A 17,591-nucleotide genomic window follows, 5' to 3' on the forward strand; every position below is an offset into this window, starting at 1 on the left:
AAATGGCTGAAAGACACTTAAGGAAATGTTCAACATCCTTAGTCATCAGAGACATGCAAATCAAAACAACTCTGAGATTTTTGTCTTGCACCTATAAGAATGGCCAAGATCAAAACCACTGATGACAACTTATGCTGGAGAAGTTGTGGGGGAAAGAGAACACTTCTGCATTGCTGATGGGAATGCAAGCTTGTACAAGAGCAGTTTCTTGCCCAAATGGCTAGACTTGCCATTCTGAAAGCAAACTCCATAACAAATTTATTTGATGCCCATCATCTTCTTTGAAGTAATAGGTACTGCCAGGAGCAGACATCTCACATCCAAAGAATTTTGAGTTATTACAACATTTTAAATGTCATATTTTGTAGGTCTTTTAGAAGTTTTTAAAAATTACCTATCCATCTGAAACATATCTTTGCATATCAAGGAAACCTAACTAACATGTCTATAAGTTTGACTATAAAGATGACTATTATATTCTTAAATAAGCTGCATAAACATAATACCTTAAACAAGAGTAGAAATAGACATGCAAAATTGACCTTAAATTTATATCACTAAACAAAAGTCCATGCCAATACAAAGTATTCATTTCTTTATCATATCCCCCTTTTTCCTTTAAAAAGAGATTGACTATGACTATCAATCATTTATAACTAACCCCATTTAAATGAAAACAAACAGTATTTTGGGAATTTGGTCATAGTTTTTTGTACCACTTTAGGGACATTGTTAATCCTATGGGGACCCTGAGAAAATTTAGAATTATGTTTAAATTCTGGCTGGGGTATCTTTTGTGGTTGGTACATCTCAGCCAGCAGTTCTGAAGCTATCATGGATGCTGGATCACCTGGGCCATTATTTTATGGGGGTCTTGTTTGATCAAATTGTATTGGTCTGGAAGGAATTCACAGCTTCTCATCTTCTATGGAAACAAAAGCAGAACCTCTTTTCCAAAGTAACATGTCCTTAGACTTAAATTTTGAAGTCAAGACACCTTTAAAATATATATGTTGACTTAGCTTAGCAGCTCCCACAATCAAATGTCTCTTTGTAGTTAGCTCATTAACAATCAAAAATCCAAAGAAAACACAATGATATACATAATCCAGATTTTCTGCATATATTTTATCTTTACATGGATTATTAATTTTACTCTATTACTTTTTAGTATTTATTTTTTCTCTTTTAATTTATGATTGTACTCTTTTCTTTCAAGCACATGAACAGTTTCTAAACACACTGTGACCCATTTAGAACTTTTTTGTCTGAATCTGTATTTACTATGTATCTGTATTGTTTTTTATCACAGGCAGTCATGGCTAGGACCAAAGGGGCGGCCCTGAATGGTGGTTCCACTCCACCAGCTTTTTAACAGGGCAGAGGCAGGTTCACCCACAAGTGGGAGCCTGTGTTCACCAGCTCTGGGAAGCAGTGTTTGCCTTCTGTTCTTATCCTTCTTCTTTGATTGTGACTACACTTCTTCATTCCCCAGGAAAACTTGTTGGGCCCACTTTTAAATGAATACATGGCATGCACAAGCTTGTCATGCATGATTTGGGATGTTGAATGCAGAGAACAACTTTATGTACTACCAAGAGGATGTAGAGGAACTAAAGTGATGGCTCAGAGATTAGGAGCACACAGGGACCCAACTTCAGTCTCCAACACCCATATTGGGATGCTCTCAGTAGCCTGAAAGTTCCATTCCAAAGAGCCTCTTTCGGCTTACATAGCACCTGCATGCCTATGCATGTATTGTCCATGTACACACATGTGCATGTGCCCTTGTACACATCCCCACTGATGGAGGAAGGTCATTGGTTAATTAAATAAAGAAGCTGCTTGCCCTGATAGGTTAAAACATAGGTGGGAGGAGTAAACAGAACAGAATGCTGGGAGGAAGAGGAAGTGAGGTCAGACTCAACAGCTCTCCTCTCGGGGGCAGACGCCTCAGAGAGACACGATGCTCCACTCTTGCGGGCAGAGGCGAGAGCTCTGCTCTCTGAGGCACAGGCGATGAAGCTCCGACCCAGGATGGACGTAGGCTAGAATCTTCCCGGTAAGCGCACCTTGGGGTGCTACACACAGATGATTAGAAATGGGCTAGTCCAGGTGCGAGAGTTAGCCTAGAAGAAGCTAGATAGAAATGGGCCAAGCAGTGATTAAAAGAATACAGTTTCCATGTAATTATTTCTGGGCATAAGCTAGCCAGGTGGCTGGGGTTCTGGGGACGCAACCCCGCCGCTCATATTACTACACCCCACAACCCCACATCCCCACTAAATTTTTAAAAGAAAAAAATTTAAAGACAGAACCTATGGTTTTTCCTCTCACTAATATTTCACAGATTTAAAACGTTAGTACTCTAGACCTGGAAAGTAATGATAGGAGATTAAATACCCTCCCCGAAACACAAAGTGCTATTTTTAAGACATTAAAGATATAAACCATTCTGTTAATGAAAATAACATATGTGTACCAAAACTGAAATGGGTTCTCTGTGTGTTACAAGACAAGGACATATTGGAACTATCTGAAGTATGTGAGGGGGGGAGGAACTTGAATGTGTAGTAAATTGGGTTATGTTGTGAAACTTTTGTTAAAGGGTCTACATTTTTTTTTGACCAAACTACAGAGAAGAGCAGGCATGCAAATAATAGATTACCTGGTACTGATTACTACTGATTCAAGACTTAGATCACTGAAACAGTGATATAGAGCTGAGTCCAGAAAGAGATGAACGGAGAGAGAGTAGCCATGCTCCTGGTCATTACGGCAAAGGTGCTGTTCTCACCAAGTTGCTGTGTCCACTCCACACTGGAGCAGTCAGTACTGAAACTGACAGAATGTGAGCTTCATATGGAAATGCAAAGGACACAGACCAGTGGAAATAGCTCCAGAAGTGAAGAAAACTGAAAGGGGGCCGACCTGACCTGGCCAGGGACTAACAAAACTGCGATGACCTGAACCACATGACTTTGGCCTCATGGACAAACAGTGGATCTCAGCAGAGATTCTAGAAGCAAACCCACACAGAAGATGTACTGAACCAACTTTTTTTATTTTTGGCAAAGAGTCAAAGGTGATTCAGCTAACCACGGCATTTAGGCACTTTTACAGCAAATAGACGTCGATAGGCAACAGGAGAAAGGGGAAGAACCTAACAAGTCATGTGAAATCAGCCATGCAGATGCTCAGCCCTGTGTCAAAGGGAGCTGAAAATGGGCTCTCACTGTGCGCTGGTTCCTGAAAGGACCAACTGCACACTTTCCTGTAGTTATAGTTGAAACTCAGCACAACGTTTCTTTACGAATTGCAGAAGTTGATATGAGCTAGCACCAGATAATTGTAAAGGATTTAGTGTAAAAGTAAGGGGATTATAAAAGTAGTCATTTCACATCTGAGGGGGAACGATGCAGTAAGACTTTTGTTGCCTGGGATGCATCACGCCCTTAAATCTTTTTAGAACAAGGTGGGTTGTTAATAATAAATGGAATTGCGATGCTGGGCTAATGGGAGATCTGATTACTTCACCCTCTTGCCATGAGGTGCATTCCAATTGCATTGGGAAACACCCCTGGTAAATCATTCTTTTCTTTTCATAAAAAAAAATTCTCAATTTATAATCATTTTTATTGTCACTTTTTATAATTTTTTTAAATTAGCATACATAATAATGAGTTTCATAACGACATTGTCAATCATGCACGTCTTTGTACGTTAAACCTATTCATATCTCATTATCCTTCCTTGTTTGTTAGACCCTCCCACTTGTGCCCTTGCGCCCCTGCAAATAGTCCCTGTTCCTTTATGTCCTGTCATTCATATGTGCACGTGTGCATGCGTCTGTGTGTGTGTGTTTGAGGGGCATTTAGTTATGTATTTATATCAAGTTAGTCTCTTCATTGCTTACATGATTCACAAAAGTCCCTTAAGAGAGAAGGAGTTTGCTGTGGTTTCTAGTCCCAGGGTACAACCGAACGGAGCAAGGAAGTCATGGCAGCAAGGTGAGCCGGCTGACCACATTTCAACCGCTGTCAGGGAAAACAGGGGGACAAACGCTTCGGCTCCACCAGTTTTCTCTTTGTTATGTGGTCCTGCCGCACACACAAGGAATGGTGCTGTGCACATTCAAGCGGGTCTTCCCACTTGGGTTATTCTTGCCAAAGTCGTGCCACAGACGTGTTTTAAGGCTGGCATAATGGACCTGGAGGGATGGCTCAGCCGTTAAAGGCTAGGCTCACAACCAAAAACGTAAGGATGACAGAATGAAGAAAATACCTCATAGGCTTGTTTCTGCCGTGGTTCTAGATCAATGGCTCTCAACCTTCTCAATGCTGTGCCTCTTTAATACACTTCCTCATGTGGTGGGGACCCCGATCATAACATTATTTCATTGCTACTTCAAAATTGTGATTTTGCCACCGTTATGAATTGTAATGTAAATATCTGATATGCAGGGTAGCCGATATATGACCCCTTTGAGGGACTGTGACCCACAAGTTGAGAACCGCCATTCTAGATCCTGTCAAATGGACCATCGGGCCATGATTTTGCAAATATTGGTAGAGTGGTATACTATTTGTGTTTTAATAAATACAGCTTGCCTGAAGATCAGAGGGCAAAGCAGCCACACTAGTCAGCCATACAGGCCAGGGAGTGGTGGCACACACCTTTAATACCAGGACTGGGAGACAGAGGGAGAGGGATTTCTGTGAGTTCAAGGACAATCTGGGCTACTCAAGATCAATCCAGAAACAAATCCAGGTGGTGTGGTTCACACCTTTAATTCCAGTGTTTGGAAGTCACACACCTTTAATCCCAGCACTAGGAAGGTGGAGACAGGAGCAATATGGCTGGGTGGAGAGAGGAAAATAAAGGGGAAGAGACAGGAACTCAGTGGAGTGTGGAGTCTAAGGATCTCACCCTTTCGGACTGAAGATTTGGAAGCGGTAACAGGTCTCTCTAGTGGCTGGCTGCTTTGCTTCTCTGATCTTTCAGCTCGAACCCCGATATCTGCCTCTGGGTTTTTATTATTCATGCTGCATATTGTCATTGCAGAGCATCAGAATTTGTTACATCTTCAGGTTCAATAAACATCCCTAGACACTAGACAGCTCCCTCCCCTGCCCTCATCTAACTCCAACTTTCTCACAATCTATATAGGGACCTTTAGGGTCTACACAATTGTTCCCTATACATGAATTTTTAAATCTAGAGTTCTCCTATGAGAACAACATGTGCGATTTGGAGTTCTGAGTCTGGCTTATTGGACTTGGCAGGATGATCTCTAGTTTCACCCATAGTCCTGAGAATGACATAGAAAACTGTATCCTTGATGACCGAATAGAGCTACACCGTGTGTCTGTCCCACGTTTCTTTAGCTACTTATCTGCTGATGCACATCTGAACTGACTGCATGTCCTGGTACTGTGAGCAGTGCTACAGATGTGGTTGTACAAGCATATGCGTGGTGTGTTGACCCCAATCCCTTCAGGTATATGCCCAGGGGCTGTGTAGCTGAACCTTAGCATAGATACATTTTTCATGTTGAGGAATCCTCACGTTGATGTCTCCAGTTGCTAGATTAATTGAAATTCCCACCCACAGTATATGAGGCTCTTGTTTGCCCCACATATTCCTGCTAAAACTTCACAGTCATCCTAACTATTGGGAGGTGGAATCACAGTGTAGTTTGTAAGCTTTATTCATTTATTTATTTTAAGACATGATCTCACTATGTAGCCTTAGCTAGCCTGGAACTCATTCTGTAAACCATGTTGGTGTCAGACTCACCAGCTTCTGCCTCCCACAGGCGGGGATGAAAGGCTTTAAAGGCCTGTGCCTGCCACCAGGCCTGGCTCTCGGTTTAGTTCGGATTTTTCATTTCCCTCCTGGTTAAGGGGGTTAAACATTTTTCTCGTGTATTAATTGTTTCTGCTTTCGAGAATTGCCAGTTCCATTCTCTCATGTATTGATCGGATGATTTGTTTGGATGTTTAATTTTTTTTAGGCCTTGGCAGGTATTAATCCCTTGTCAGATGTAGAGTTGGCAAAGGTTTTCCTCCCGTTCTGTAGGCGCTCTTTGTCCTGCTGCACGTGTCTTTCACTGGGTGGCAGCTTTTTAATGTCATGGGAGCCCATTCGTCAGCTCTTGCTGTTTCCGGAGTGGCTGGAGTCCGGCTCAGAAAGCCTCTGCCTGTGTGCACATCATGAAGTGTTTCCCCAGTGATTTAGTCTAACACCTCCAGCACTTCTTTATTTTGTCTGTGTGTTAAAGGCTTTGATCCATTTTTAATCTAGATTCAATTTTGGTGTGGGGTGAATGATGTGGGAGTGTCATCTGTCTAACTGTTGCTTTCATTGGTTAATAAAGAAAGTGCCTTGGCCCCTTTGATAGGACAGAAAATTAGGTAGGCAGAGTAAACAGAACAGAATGCTGGGAGAAAGAAGCAGATTCAGGCAAACGCTATAGCTCTCCTCTCCAAGATGGACGCAGGTTAAGATCCTTCCTGGTAAGCCACCACTTTGTGGTGTTACACAGATTATTAGAAATGGGTTAATCAAGATGTGAGAATTAGCCAGTAAGAGGCTAGAGCTAATGCTAGGCCAAGCAGTGTTTAAAGGAATACAGTTTCCGTGTAATTATTTTGGGTGTAAAGCTAGCCAGGAGCCCGGGTGGCAGGAATGCAGCCCGCAGGGTGGCAGGAACACAGCCTGTAGCTCCTTCTACAGGTGAAATATATAAAACCAGCATCATTCTTCTTCGTGTGGATATCCAGCTTTAATTCTTTCTTCAGTTGAATTTTTTCAGTATTTTTAAGTTCTGTGCATGTACGGGGAGATGGGGGACAGTTGCCCATGGGGCCAGAGGAGTGGGATCTTCCTGGAAGCGGAATTCTCTGTCGATGTGGTTGCACCCTTAACCACTGAGACTGTATGTAACCCCATTTCTTGAGGAGCTGCCCCTTTCTTCAGTGTACTTTACATCTTGGCCAAATACTTGTGACTGGGGCTTGGTGAACTGACTTCTGGGTTCTCTTTTCCGTTGGTCCACATGTCTTGTTTTGGTGTCAAAACTATGCTGTCCCTGTCTCTCTGTAGTATAATTTGAGGTCCAGTATTATGATGCCAGCCACATTTTTTTTTCTTTTGAATTTGCTTTTGTTACGCAGAGTCTTCTGTGCCTCTATATGAATTATGAATTTTGTTTCTCTATTTCTATGACTAATGACATAATTTTGGTGGGAACTGTATTGCGTCTGTAGATTGCTTTTCAATAATATAGCCGTGTTTATAATACTAATCTTCTCAATCCTCAAGCATTGAAAATCTTTACCTCTTCTAGAGTTTTCTCCAATTTCTTCCTTCAGTGTCTTGAAGTTTTTCTTATAGAGGTTTCACTTCCTAGACTTAGTGCTTTTATTTTGGGAGGATATTGTAAATGTGATTGTGTCCTGATTTCTTTCTTAGCAAGTTCATCATTATTTATTATTATTATTATTATTATTACCATTATTATATAGAAAAGCTACTAGTTTTTATGTGTTGACTTTTGTGCTGTATAGTTTTCTATCAACTTGACACAAGTTAAAGTCATCTGAGAGGAGGGAACCTCAGTTAAGAAAATGCCTACTTAAGATTGGGCTATAGGCAACCCTGTAGGGCATCATCTTAATTAGTGGGGGAGGGCCCAGCGTAGGGGTAGTGGGTGGTGCCATCCCTGGGCTAAATGTTCAACAAGAAAGCAGGCTAAGCAAGCCAGTAAGCAGCACTCCTCCTTAACCACTGCCTCAGCTCCTGCCTCCGGGTTCCTGCCCTGTTTGAGTCGCCGCCCTGACTTCCTTCAGTGATGAACAGTAATATGCAAGTGTAAGCCAAATAAACTCTTTCCTCCCCAGGTTGCTTTGGTCATGGCGTTTCATCACAGCAATAGAGAGCCCTAACTAAGTCAAGTTGGTACCAGGGACGAGGTGTGTCTATGAGCCCTGACCGTGTTGTTTTGAGGAGGATTGGGGGAGGACTTTGGAACTTCGGGCTAGGAGAGCCTTGTGTGCTGAGAGCTTTGTGGACTGTTCTGTAGGAATTTGGAAAATAGGATTCTTAAGGACAGAGCAGAGGATGAAGGCCTGGCTTGTGGAGTTTCAGGGGGAAGTATAAAGACTCTTTTGAGGTCATTTGTTATTTTCAATTAAGATTCCATGGTTCTGGTTAGCTGGGGCAGAAGAATCACCTGTGATTGACAGGATCCCAGAACTACTGAAGCAAAATCTTTGCTTTGCTGGGGTACTTGATGCTGGTCGGATGGAACTGAAAAATTAGTGCTGCTTAAGAAGAGACCATTTCTGTTGAGGTGAAATCTCTTTGAAAGTGTTTCCTGAAAGTCAGTATACAGTGGCTGTGTTCCAGACATGGCCAGGGTTGTACCTGACAGCTGAACTTGGTAGCGGAAGAGTCACCAGGTGATACTGGTTTTGAAGGCATGAAGCTGTCCTGGAGAGCAGCAGAGGCTTGGCACTGTGTGGCAGTGTTGTAATAGGAGCGGTGGGGCTGCATCCCCAGCACCCCGCTGCCCGCAAGCTTATGCCCGAAATAACAACACACAAACTGTATTCATTTAAGCACTGCTTGGCCCTTTAGCTCTAGCCTCTTCTAGGCTACTTCTCACATATTAATTTAGCCCATTTCTATTCATCTGTGTTGCACCCCAAGGTGCGCTTACCGGGAAGATTCTAGCCTACGTCCATCCTGGGTCGCAGCTTCATCGCGTGTGCCTCAGAGAGCAGAGGTATCCCCGCATCCGCCCAGGAGCCGGGAGCATGGCGTCTCTCTGAGGAGTCTGCCCCCGAGAGGAGAGCTGTCGAGTCTGAGCTCACTTCCTCTTCCTCCCAGCATTTTGTTCTGTTTACTCCTCCCACCTATGTTTTAACCTATCAGAGCAAGCAGCTTCTTTATTTAATTAACCAATGACCTTCCTCCATCATGGCAGGGATGGAGTCCCTGAAGAGAACCCAGGAGAGGCTACTGGTAAAAGTGCAGGCCAGTTACAGCAGAGACCCCAGCATTCTGGAAATGCTGGTACCATGGGACAAGAACAGTACAAGTGGAAAGGTGGAACAGGCCAGAGCCTAAAAGACAAGCTGTGTGTGCTGTTGAGGACAGAGTTGGAGGGGTGGAGGGGTGGCCCACACCCTTTGGAGGAGCCCAGGAGATCGTGAGTGAATCCCAGACATTGAACTTTGAGTTATTTGCACTTTGGGGAGTTTGGTTTTGCTTTAATCTGATTGTGGCTGTACCCTGGCTCCTCCCTCTCGAAGTGAGAAGGTATTTAACGTCATTTTGATTTTTTTTTTACAGAAGACCACAGTTGAGAGATTTTGAACTTTTAAAAGAGGCTATGCATTTTTAAAGAGACTAGATATTATAATGGAATTGAACTTTTTAAGTTTTTGAATTTGTAAGACTGTGAGACTTTTAAAGTTACTTTTGTTTTTAATGTGAGATCTCAAGATGGTTGAGAAAGGAAAGCTTGTGGCATAACTGTTATGATCCAGCATGAGACTGGACCTTGGGGGGTGGGTCCAAACCATAGAGGGTGGGGGACAACACACCCTTACAAGGAGAGTTTTGGTGGGGGAGGGAGACAGAGAGAGAGGAGAGAGAAAGGGAGCATAGAGAGACCTTGTGCGAATAGAAAGAGAGAGAGAAAAGGAAGGAGAAAGAGAGAGAAAAACAGAGACAGAGAAATGCAGGGAGAGGAAGAGGAAGACGAGAAAGGAGTAGGTGGAGTTTCACATTTTAAAGGGAAGGGCAAGACCACATTATAGGCCAGGGTATTGCCTGTCATGCAGTAGGACCAGGCCAAGGTCTGCCAGGTCCCCAAGGGCGAGGTCAGGTGTGCCTGGATGCTAACAATAACAGCTGTGTGTTTGTGGATCAAGTGGACAAGTTGTGCCTGGATAATTTTATGTCAGTTTGGTATAATCTAAAGTCATCTGAGAGGAAGGAACCTCAGTAAGAAAATGCCTGTGTAAGATGGGGCTGTAGGCAAGACCCAAAGGTTGTGACCCCTTTCATGGGAGTCACCTAAGAGCATTAGAAAACACAGATATTTACATTATGAAGTATAAATTAAATAATCTTATGGTTGGGGGTCACCACACCATGAGGAACTGTCTTAAAGAGTCACAACATTAGAAAGGTTGAGAACCACTGCTATAGGACATTTTCTTAGTGATTGGTGGGGAAGGGCCCAACTCGTTGTCTCTGGGCTGATGGTCCTGGGTTCCACAAGAAAACAGGCTGAGCAAGCCATGGGGTGCAAACTGGTATTCTGCAGTCCTCTGTGGCCTCTGCATCTGCTCTCAACTCCAGACTCCTGCCCTGACTTCCTTTAGGAGGGGATGTGAAAATATAAGCCAAATAAACCCTTCTCTCCCCAACTGCTTTTGGTCATGGTGTTTCATCACAGCAATAGTAACCCTAACTAGAACAATTTTGTGTCTTGGTACTTAGCTAAAAGAATTAAAATTCTTAAGATGTTTCTAGAGAGGCCTTTAGTATCTTTTAAGTGTAAGAACATGGCTTCTCCAAATAGGAATATTGAGTCCTTCCTTTCCTAGTTTCCTATTTCACCTCACTGGTTTAAAACCAGAGCAATAATCAATGTATTGACTAAAGGGGAGAAGGTCAATACCCGTGTCTCAGCCCTGATTCTAGAGGAAATACCTGGAGTTTTTTCCTCATTTAGTATAATGCTGCGGTAAGGTTTTCGTTTACCACATTAAAGCATTTTCCTTCTTTTCCTTCTGGAATGTTATCATGAAGAGGCGTGGGAGCTTGTCAAAGGTCTGGTAGGATGAGTAATGAATCGGCCTGAGCATTGCTTGACTTTCTTGGGAGGCTATTACTCTCTCAATCCCATACCTCATTACATAGCCGCCTGAGCTGTTTCCATCCTCTTGATTCAGTTTTGATAAATCCTATAGGAGTAGGAACTTATCTGTTTCTTTTAGCTTTTCCGTGTTTTTGGAATATGTTTTTCGAAGTGTTTCCTAATGATCCTCTAGGTTTCATTGGTGACGATGCTAATGTTTCCTTTCAAGTCTGTGCTCACTTAGGTCTTCCCTTGGCCGAAGTTTGGCACTTGTATTCATGTTTTCAGAGAACCAACTCTTTGTTGCATCGATTCTTTATGTTGTCCTCTCAGGCTCCATTAACTTCTACCCTGATATTGATTATTTCTCCCGTTTACTCATTTGCTGTTTGGTTTCTTCCTGTTTCGCTACAGTGTCAGGTGATCTGTCCGTGTTGCTGCTGTTTGTTATGTAGACATTCGGAGTTGCGAGCTTTCTTCTTAGAAACCCCTTTGCTTTACCCCAGAGGTTGTAATTGGCTGTGTCTTCATTTTAATTTCCTTCTAAGAAGGTTTGATTGCTTCCCTGATTTCTCAATGATCATTCGAGAGTTTATTGTTCAAACCCCACACATTGTTATAGTTTCTCTTGCTCTGTATTTCTAGTCTTGTCCATTGCTACCTCATAATAAAAAAGAAATGAGTTTAATTCACGTGAATTTAAGACTGACTTTCACAGTTTATATGTAAAATGTCCCTGATAGGCTCATGTGTGTGAACACTTGGTCCCTAGCTGATGGCACTTTGGGGAAGATTTTAGGATATTTAAGAAGTGGAGCCTGGGATGACTTACTGGGAACTGCCTTGAGGTCTCGTGACCCTGCCTTACTTTCTGATTTCCCATTTTCCAAGTGTGGACAGAATGTGACCTAAATGGGACACACTTCTTCTCCTGCCACCATGCCTTCCCTGGGTGATGCCATTTCTTCTTTGTGTCATGATGACCTCTAACTGCCTGGAACTGTGAGCCAAAATACAAGCCAACCCTTCTTCTCTTATGGCACTTTTGACACTGTCTCTTGTCACAGATATGATAAAGTCACTAAGATTGTGTTACAGCCTAAACTGCATTCTCTTTTCGAGAAAGTCTCATGGATGCTGAGAAAGAAGCTTATGGTTGGCACTCTGAGAGAATTTCCAGTAGATGTCCCTGATTTGATCCATTTGATGTATGGTGCAATTAGCCCCAAAGCTGGTTGTTTTCTGAATGACCTATTTGGAGACAGTTATTATAAACATCTGGACTCATCTGCCCGTTATGTGCAATAGTATTGCAAAATTGGATGTGTCAATATTTGGTACATATATTTGTAGTACTTATATCTTTTTTTGTTTTGTTTTGTTTTTTTGTAGTACTTATATCTTTTATAATTTTTATAACCTTCTTTCTCTTATCTGAGAAACTTTTCCTTCAAGCCTATTCTATTAGACATGAGTATGCTTTGTTTTCAGTTTCCCTTTGTCTGGAATATAATTTTCCAACACTTTGCTTTCAGTTCATAATTACCTATGAGTCACCTCTTGCTTTTTTTTGTTTTTTGTTTTGTTTCGTTTTAATCAACCAGCTACTCTTCATCTTTTAAAAGGAAAAGTTAAATGTATTTACATTAGGCTGTTACTGAGCAGAACTTGCTGATTCTTGTATTGGTGGTCTTTTTAATTGGTTTAAACAGAGTTTGTTCATTTTCCATTATCCATCACAACGTTTTTCTGATCTGCTGAAATGACTTAATTTGTTCAAGGTGTGTATTTGTTTCTTTTGAAACTTATTCTGCCCCAAGCTCTTATTAAGATCTTATTCCCTCTATGCATAATTTCTCTAAGTTTATTCTGCAATGTGTTGACACCTTAGTTTTATTTATTTTTTATGTTGTGCTTGTCTTAGAAGGTCTTTATTTCCCCATCACTTTTAAAATACAATTTTGCTGGGTATAATAATCGTAGTTGTCAGGAATGTTTACTTTCAAGGCTTGAACAGCTTCTGGGGTAGTTAGGGTTTCTCCCAAGAGGTCTATTGTTATCAAGATAAAGTTGCCTCTGTAGGTGAGCTGGCATTTTTTTTCTCTTGCAGGTTTTAACTTTTTTTTTTTTGCTCTGTAACTTTTTTTTTTTTTTTTTTTTAAGTGCTGGGATTAAAGGCGTGCGCCACTACCGCCCGTTTTTAAAAATGAGATTTTTTTTTTTTTTTTTTTTTTGTGGCAGGGTCTCTCTGTATTGCCCTGGATCTCTTTTAGAGGAAACCAGTCTGAGTGACATCGCTTACTGAGTCATAAAGTTTCCTGGGAATAATGTGGCTCATTTTAGAAGACAGGGGGTTATTTCTTAAAAGATTCAATTTTCAGACAATAGAAAGCATTTAATTATCACAGGTAGACTTCAAATAAGTGATATTTGGGGACTGGTACCTCATCTATAGTTTCTTTTTTTCTTTTGAGACAGGGTCTATGTAGCTCTGACTGGGCTCGAACTCACAGAGATCCACCAGTCTCTTCCTCCCAAGGGCTGGGACTAAAGGCATGTACCACCATACCCAGCAAGTTTATTTCTCTTAAGCCTTGGGCCAAAATGACAATGAATGGGGATAGAAGATTCTGTTTGGAAACCTTAAAATTTTGAAGCCATGGTAACTTCATTCCTGCCGTGTAGATCACTACGCAGTAACAAAACTTACGCACATCTTTCCCCCTTCGTAGATGAGGACCACCCGCAAGGTTTCTGTCTGGCCTGTGGGCCTCGTTGGCGGGCGACGCTATGAACGACCACTGGTGAAAAATGGCAAAGTTGTTGGCTGGTACACCGGGTGGAGAGAAGACAGGCCTTTTGCCATCGACATGGCAGGTGAGCCCTGCGCATGCGGGTATTTGTTCCTATTGGGCGGGGCTTAGGATGCTCCTAGAAGGAAGCTTCAAACGACCAATTTGCATAAAGCCCTGGAATGTACTTCATTCATCAGTGGAAATATTTGAATATCCAAAATAGGTTCTTTGACAGCTCAAATTGAAGCTGATTTCGGAAGTGGTTAGAAAATAGTCATTTCTTTTCTCCTCTTACCTAACAAACGTTTGTGTATCGGTATTGGATTGGGCATGAGGGGTTTAGAGTAATGGAGCCACGGTTCCTACCTCTCTCTAATTTCTCAGTTAAAACCTTTTGGTGCCCCTGTGTAGAAAGCTGGTTGACGTATTAATTATATTGTAGTAAGAGGAATGGGCTGTGTCCCGCTGCCCGGCTCCCAGCTGCCTGGCTAGCTTAGCCCCCGAAATAACCATACAAAAACTGTATTCGGTTTAATTAATACAATTTCCATGTGGTTATTTCGGGGGTTAAGTTAGCCGGGTGGCGGGATGCAGCCCGCTCCTTCTACTACAATTTATCATGTTCATTGATAAGTTTAGTAATGAATTAAAATTGACAAGTCATGTCAATGTTTGTTGGTAAATTTAGTGGCTTACTAATAAGTAGCTAAAACATAAAATTAGATTCTGGTTTTCTATATATGCATTACTTTTTTTTAATAGAACTGTATTTTAAAGTTGTTATTTCCTGGCCAGCCAACCGGATTGAATTAGACCTGTGTAAACCTCAAGTTTTCAAATACTGCTTGATCATGAAGGGACTCATTTTCTGTGGGTTATAGAAAGTGAAGCTTTTGATTGCTGTGCTAGGATGGGTTTGGAACACGAGGGTTAGATGGAAGACAATCACTGCCATCTATAACTGACAAGACGAAGTCAGAAAGGTTTCAGAATTGATCACATCCATTACCAGCACTCTCTGTCAGCCGGCGCTCTCCCAGTTCTTTCGTGTGTTGTTCCCACCCACGGTCAGAACCTCTGTGCTCAAAAATACTGTCTTCTAAGCTGGACTTGCCGCATTTATTCTGAAACTAAAAAATTTGAGAAAATAAGATTGTAAAGAAAGTTGAGGATGAAACTCTCCCAGATGGCTGCATGCTGCATGTGTCACAATGCATCATGGTAAAAGACAAATGATTTGTGCTCCATATTTTACATGCTGCAAAAAGAGCATAAATTTGAAGATATCTGCTGAGGTCTCTGACCCCTTAGCTAGCCTAGGTCCCTTGTTCCTACTCTCTATGGCTTTATCTCTCCATATCCTTGGGGTTTAGTTTTTAAGGCTCTAGAGCTATACTGGCACTTCAGCTAAGACATTTGCCTGGAGCAGCTAAGAAGCAGGAGAGCCATGCTTTGGAGAGCCCAAGGGGTCTTCTTTCCTTCCTTCCTTCCTCCCTCCCTCCCTCCCTTCTTTCCTTCCTTCCTTCCTTCCTTCCTTCCTTCCTTCCTCCCTTCTTTCCTTTCTTCCTTCCTTCTTTTCCTTTTTATTGTTAAATGAAACTTTTGAGAACTTCATCTGTCATTCTCACCCCTCCTTTGCCCCCTCCAGATCCTCCAGTGCCCCCACAATTCATGACTACTTCTTCAATTTTTGTTATGTGTATACACATTTGTGTGTGTGTGTGTGTGTGTGTGTGTGTGTGTGTGTGTGTGTGTGTGTATATATATATATATACAAACATTCATAAAAGAATCCTTTCCCATCCATCCCATCCATGGCTCTGACAATACAAGGCTAAACATCACGCATGCTGGGAAATTGAGCATCCTCTTGACTATGGCATAAGCTAGAGCAGAAAATGTGTCCTTCCACTTGTCTGGGATGCAGTGTCCTCCTGTGGGGAGAGAGGAGGCTGCACGAGAGGACCACTGTCTGCCTACCCCCAGTGTCATGTCTTGATAAACACGAGGAGAAGAGTAGGTGCTGGGCATGCAAGTGAGGATCCAGGACTGCAGCAGAAGTCAGCTAACAGACCTTTGGTCCTCAACTTCCCTGGAGACTGTTTCAGGGCCATTCCCCAAAAAGCTTGCAGGACGCAGTTACCTTGTGTGAGCAGCATCAAGGTGAGAGCAGCTTGGATAATTCCTAGCACTTGTTTCCAAATTGATATTTCTGCAATTCAAGGAAGACATATGGGTTTGTGCATAGGGGCCTCTTACTCCAAAACCTAAGAGATGTTTTTCACTGCTAACTTCTCTTCCCTATGGCATGGCCATTGTTTGGCCTTTTCTGAGCATTTCTTTTTTTTTTTTGTTTGTTTGTTTTTTTGTTTTTTGAAGACAGGGTTTCTCTGTGGCTTTGGAGCCTGTCCTGGAACTAGGTTTGTAGACCAGGCTGGTCTCGAACTCACAGAGATCCGCCTGCCTCTGCCTCCCGAGTGCTGGGATTAAAGGCATGTGCCACCATCGCCCGGCTTTCTGAGCATTTCAATACATTTTCAAATCACAATGAAACCTGCATAGCACAACAAAATACGATCTACTTATTTTCTTGGTAGTCTTACTTTAAAATAGGAACTCAGTGTCACCTTCGAGGAAACGTCACTCCCCACGTGCCTTTGCTTGGCATCTCAGTTTTTAGTGCATTGTTGGTATTTTTTTGGAAGCCCAGAAGTACAGGTGATCTTGTCAGTAGAATAATGAGTCCGGGTCTGATGTCTGCCCTCATTCTGAAACTTCGAAATGCTTGTCTTGGTTTAGAATTCACTTGTCTGGTCTTCACGGGGAACAGAGGTCGCAGGTCCTTAGATCCATGTGGTCTGCCCCTCCTCATTTTCACATTAGCGTGGAGAGAGAGGGTGAAGGAGACAGATGGGGGGGGAGTAGAGACATGAGCGGGGAGGGAGGGAGGGAGGGAGGGAGGGAGAGACACAGAAAGGAAGAGAGGGAGAGGAAGAGAGATGGGAATGAAGGAGAGAGAGAATGGACATGAAAATGAGTGAACAAATATGTGGGAATGAGAAGACCTGGAGCGAGAGAAGGAAGCCAGAGGTCACATCCTGTAGGGCATCGTGTTCAAATGGCTCTATGGTTGAATGTGAGGATATATTGGAGTGCGGGTCTCTCTAATATTATAAAGCTAATTAAGAAACCTGCTTTGAGGATTTGAGCACGCTAAGCAGCAGTCCTCAGAACCCAACCTGTTGGGGTCTCTGTGAAGCGCATCACTGGAGTTCATGTAGCAGACATGAAACAGTGGACTTCTGCCTGACACCATACATACAGTACTGAGACTGGCGTTTCACTGTCACAGTGGACTTTCCCGGTGCTGAAAAATCGCTGTCAGGGGGCACGAGACACTGCTTTGAAGTTGTCCTGTGTGTACAATGTTAATAAGGGCGTGAGGATTGGATCTGGTCCACGAGGGGCATTTCCTAAAACTTTCTAATCACTGCTCCTTACGGTAGCATGCGATGAGATGGAGAGAGGGTTTCACAGGCAGCTCTGCCGTGGCTGACTGTTGGTTTCCCGTGTGACCCTAGAGTATTTCTCCTGGGCTGTGCCTCGGGCTTCTCTTCTCTTCTAGCATCTGACAACAGACTCGAAGAGAGGCAGTCCATGCAATGTTTTTAGCCCTGCTTTGTGGGCAGGGAATTACTTTCAAGTGACAGTCTCATTTTGGCCACTGCCTTTCCACGGAAATGTCAGTGACAAACATGGCTTGAAAGAGCTGAGCTGAAAGGAATTTGAAGCTCAGTCAGAGGTCCAGATTTGCTTAAAATCGGAACTTTACGCTGAGATCCTTACACTGGACTTTTAAATAAACACCTGTTTATATTTCTTTTTTATATTAAACCTTTTTTTAATATTTATTTATT

General features: G+C 42.5%; 1 protein-coding gene across 1 annotated transcript in view; it reads left to right on the forward strand.

The window, feature by feature from the left end:
• The window catches only part of B3gat2 (beta-1,3-glucuronyltransferase 2), an 80,040-nt gene that overhangs the window by 40,520 nt on the left and 21,929 nt on the right, over window positions 1-17,591 (forward strand). Inside the window, exon 2 of the mRNA XM_005359874.3 lies at window positions 13,612-13,756. Coding sequence (XP_005359931.1) covers window positions 13,612-13,756 — 145 coding nt within the window. The remainder of the gene's footprint in view (window positions 1-13,611; window positions 13,757-17,591) is intronic.

This window comes from Microtus ochrogaster, linkage group LG2 (assembly GCF_000317375.1).
Source record: "Microtus ochrogaster isolate Prairie Vole_2 linkage group LG2, MicOch1.0, whole genome shotgun sequence".
Classification (NCBI taxonomy): Eukaryota; Metazoa; Chordata; class Mammalia; order Rodentia; family Cricetidae; genus Microtus; species Microtus ochrogaster.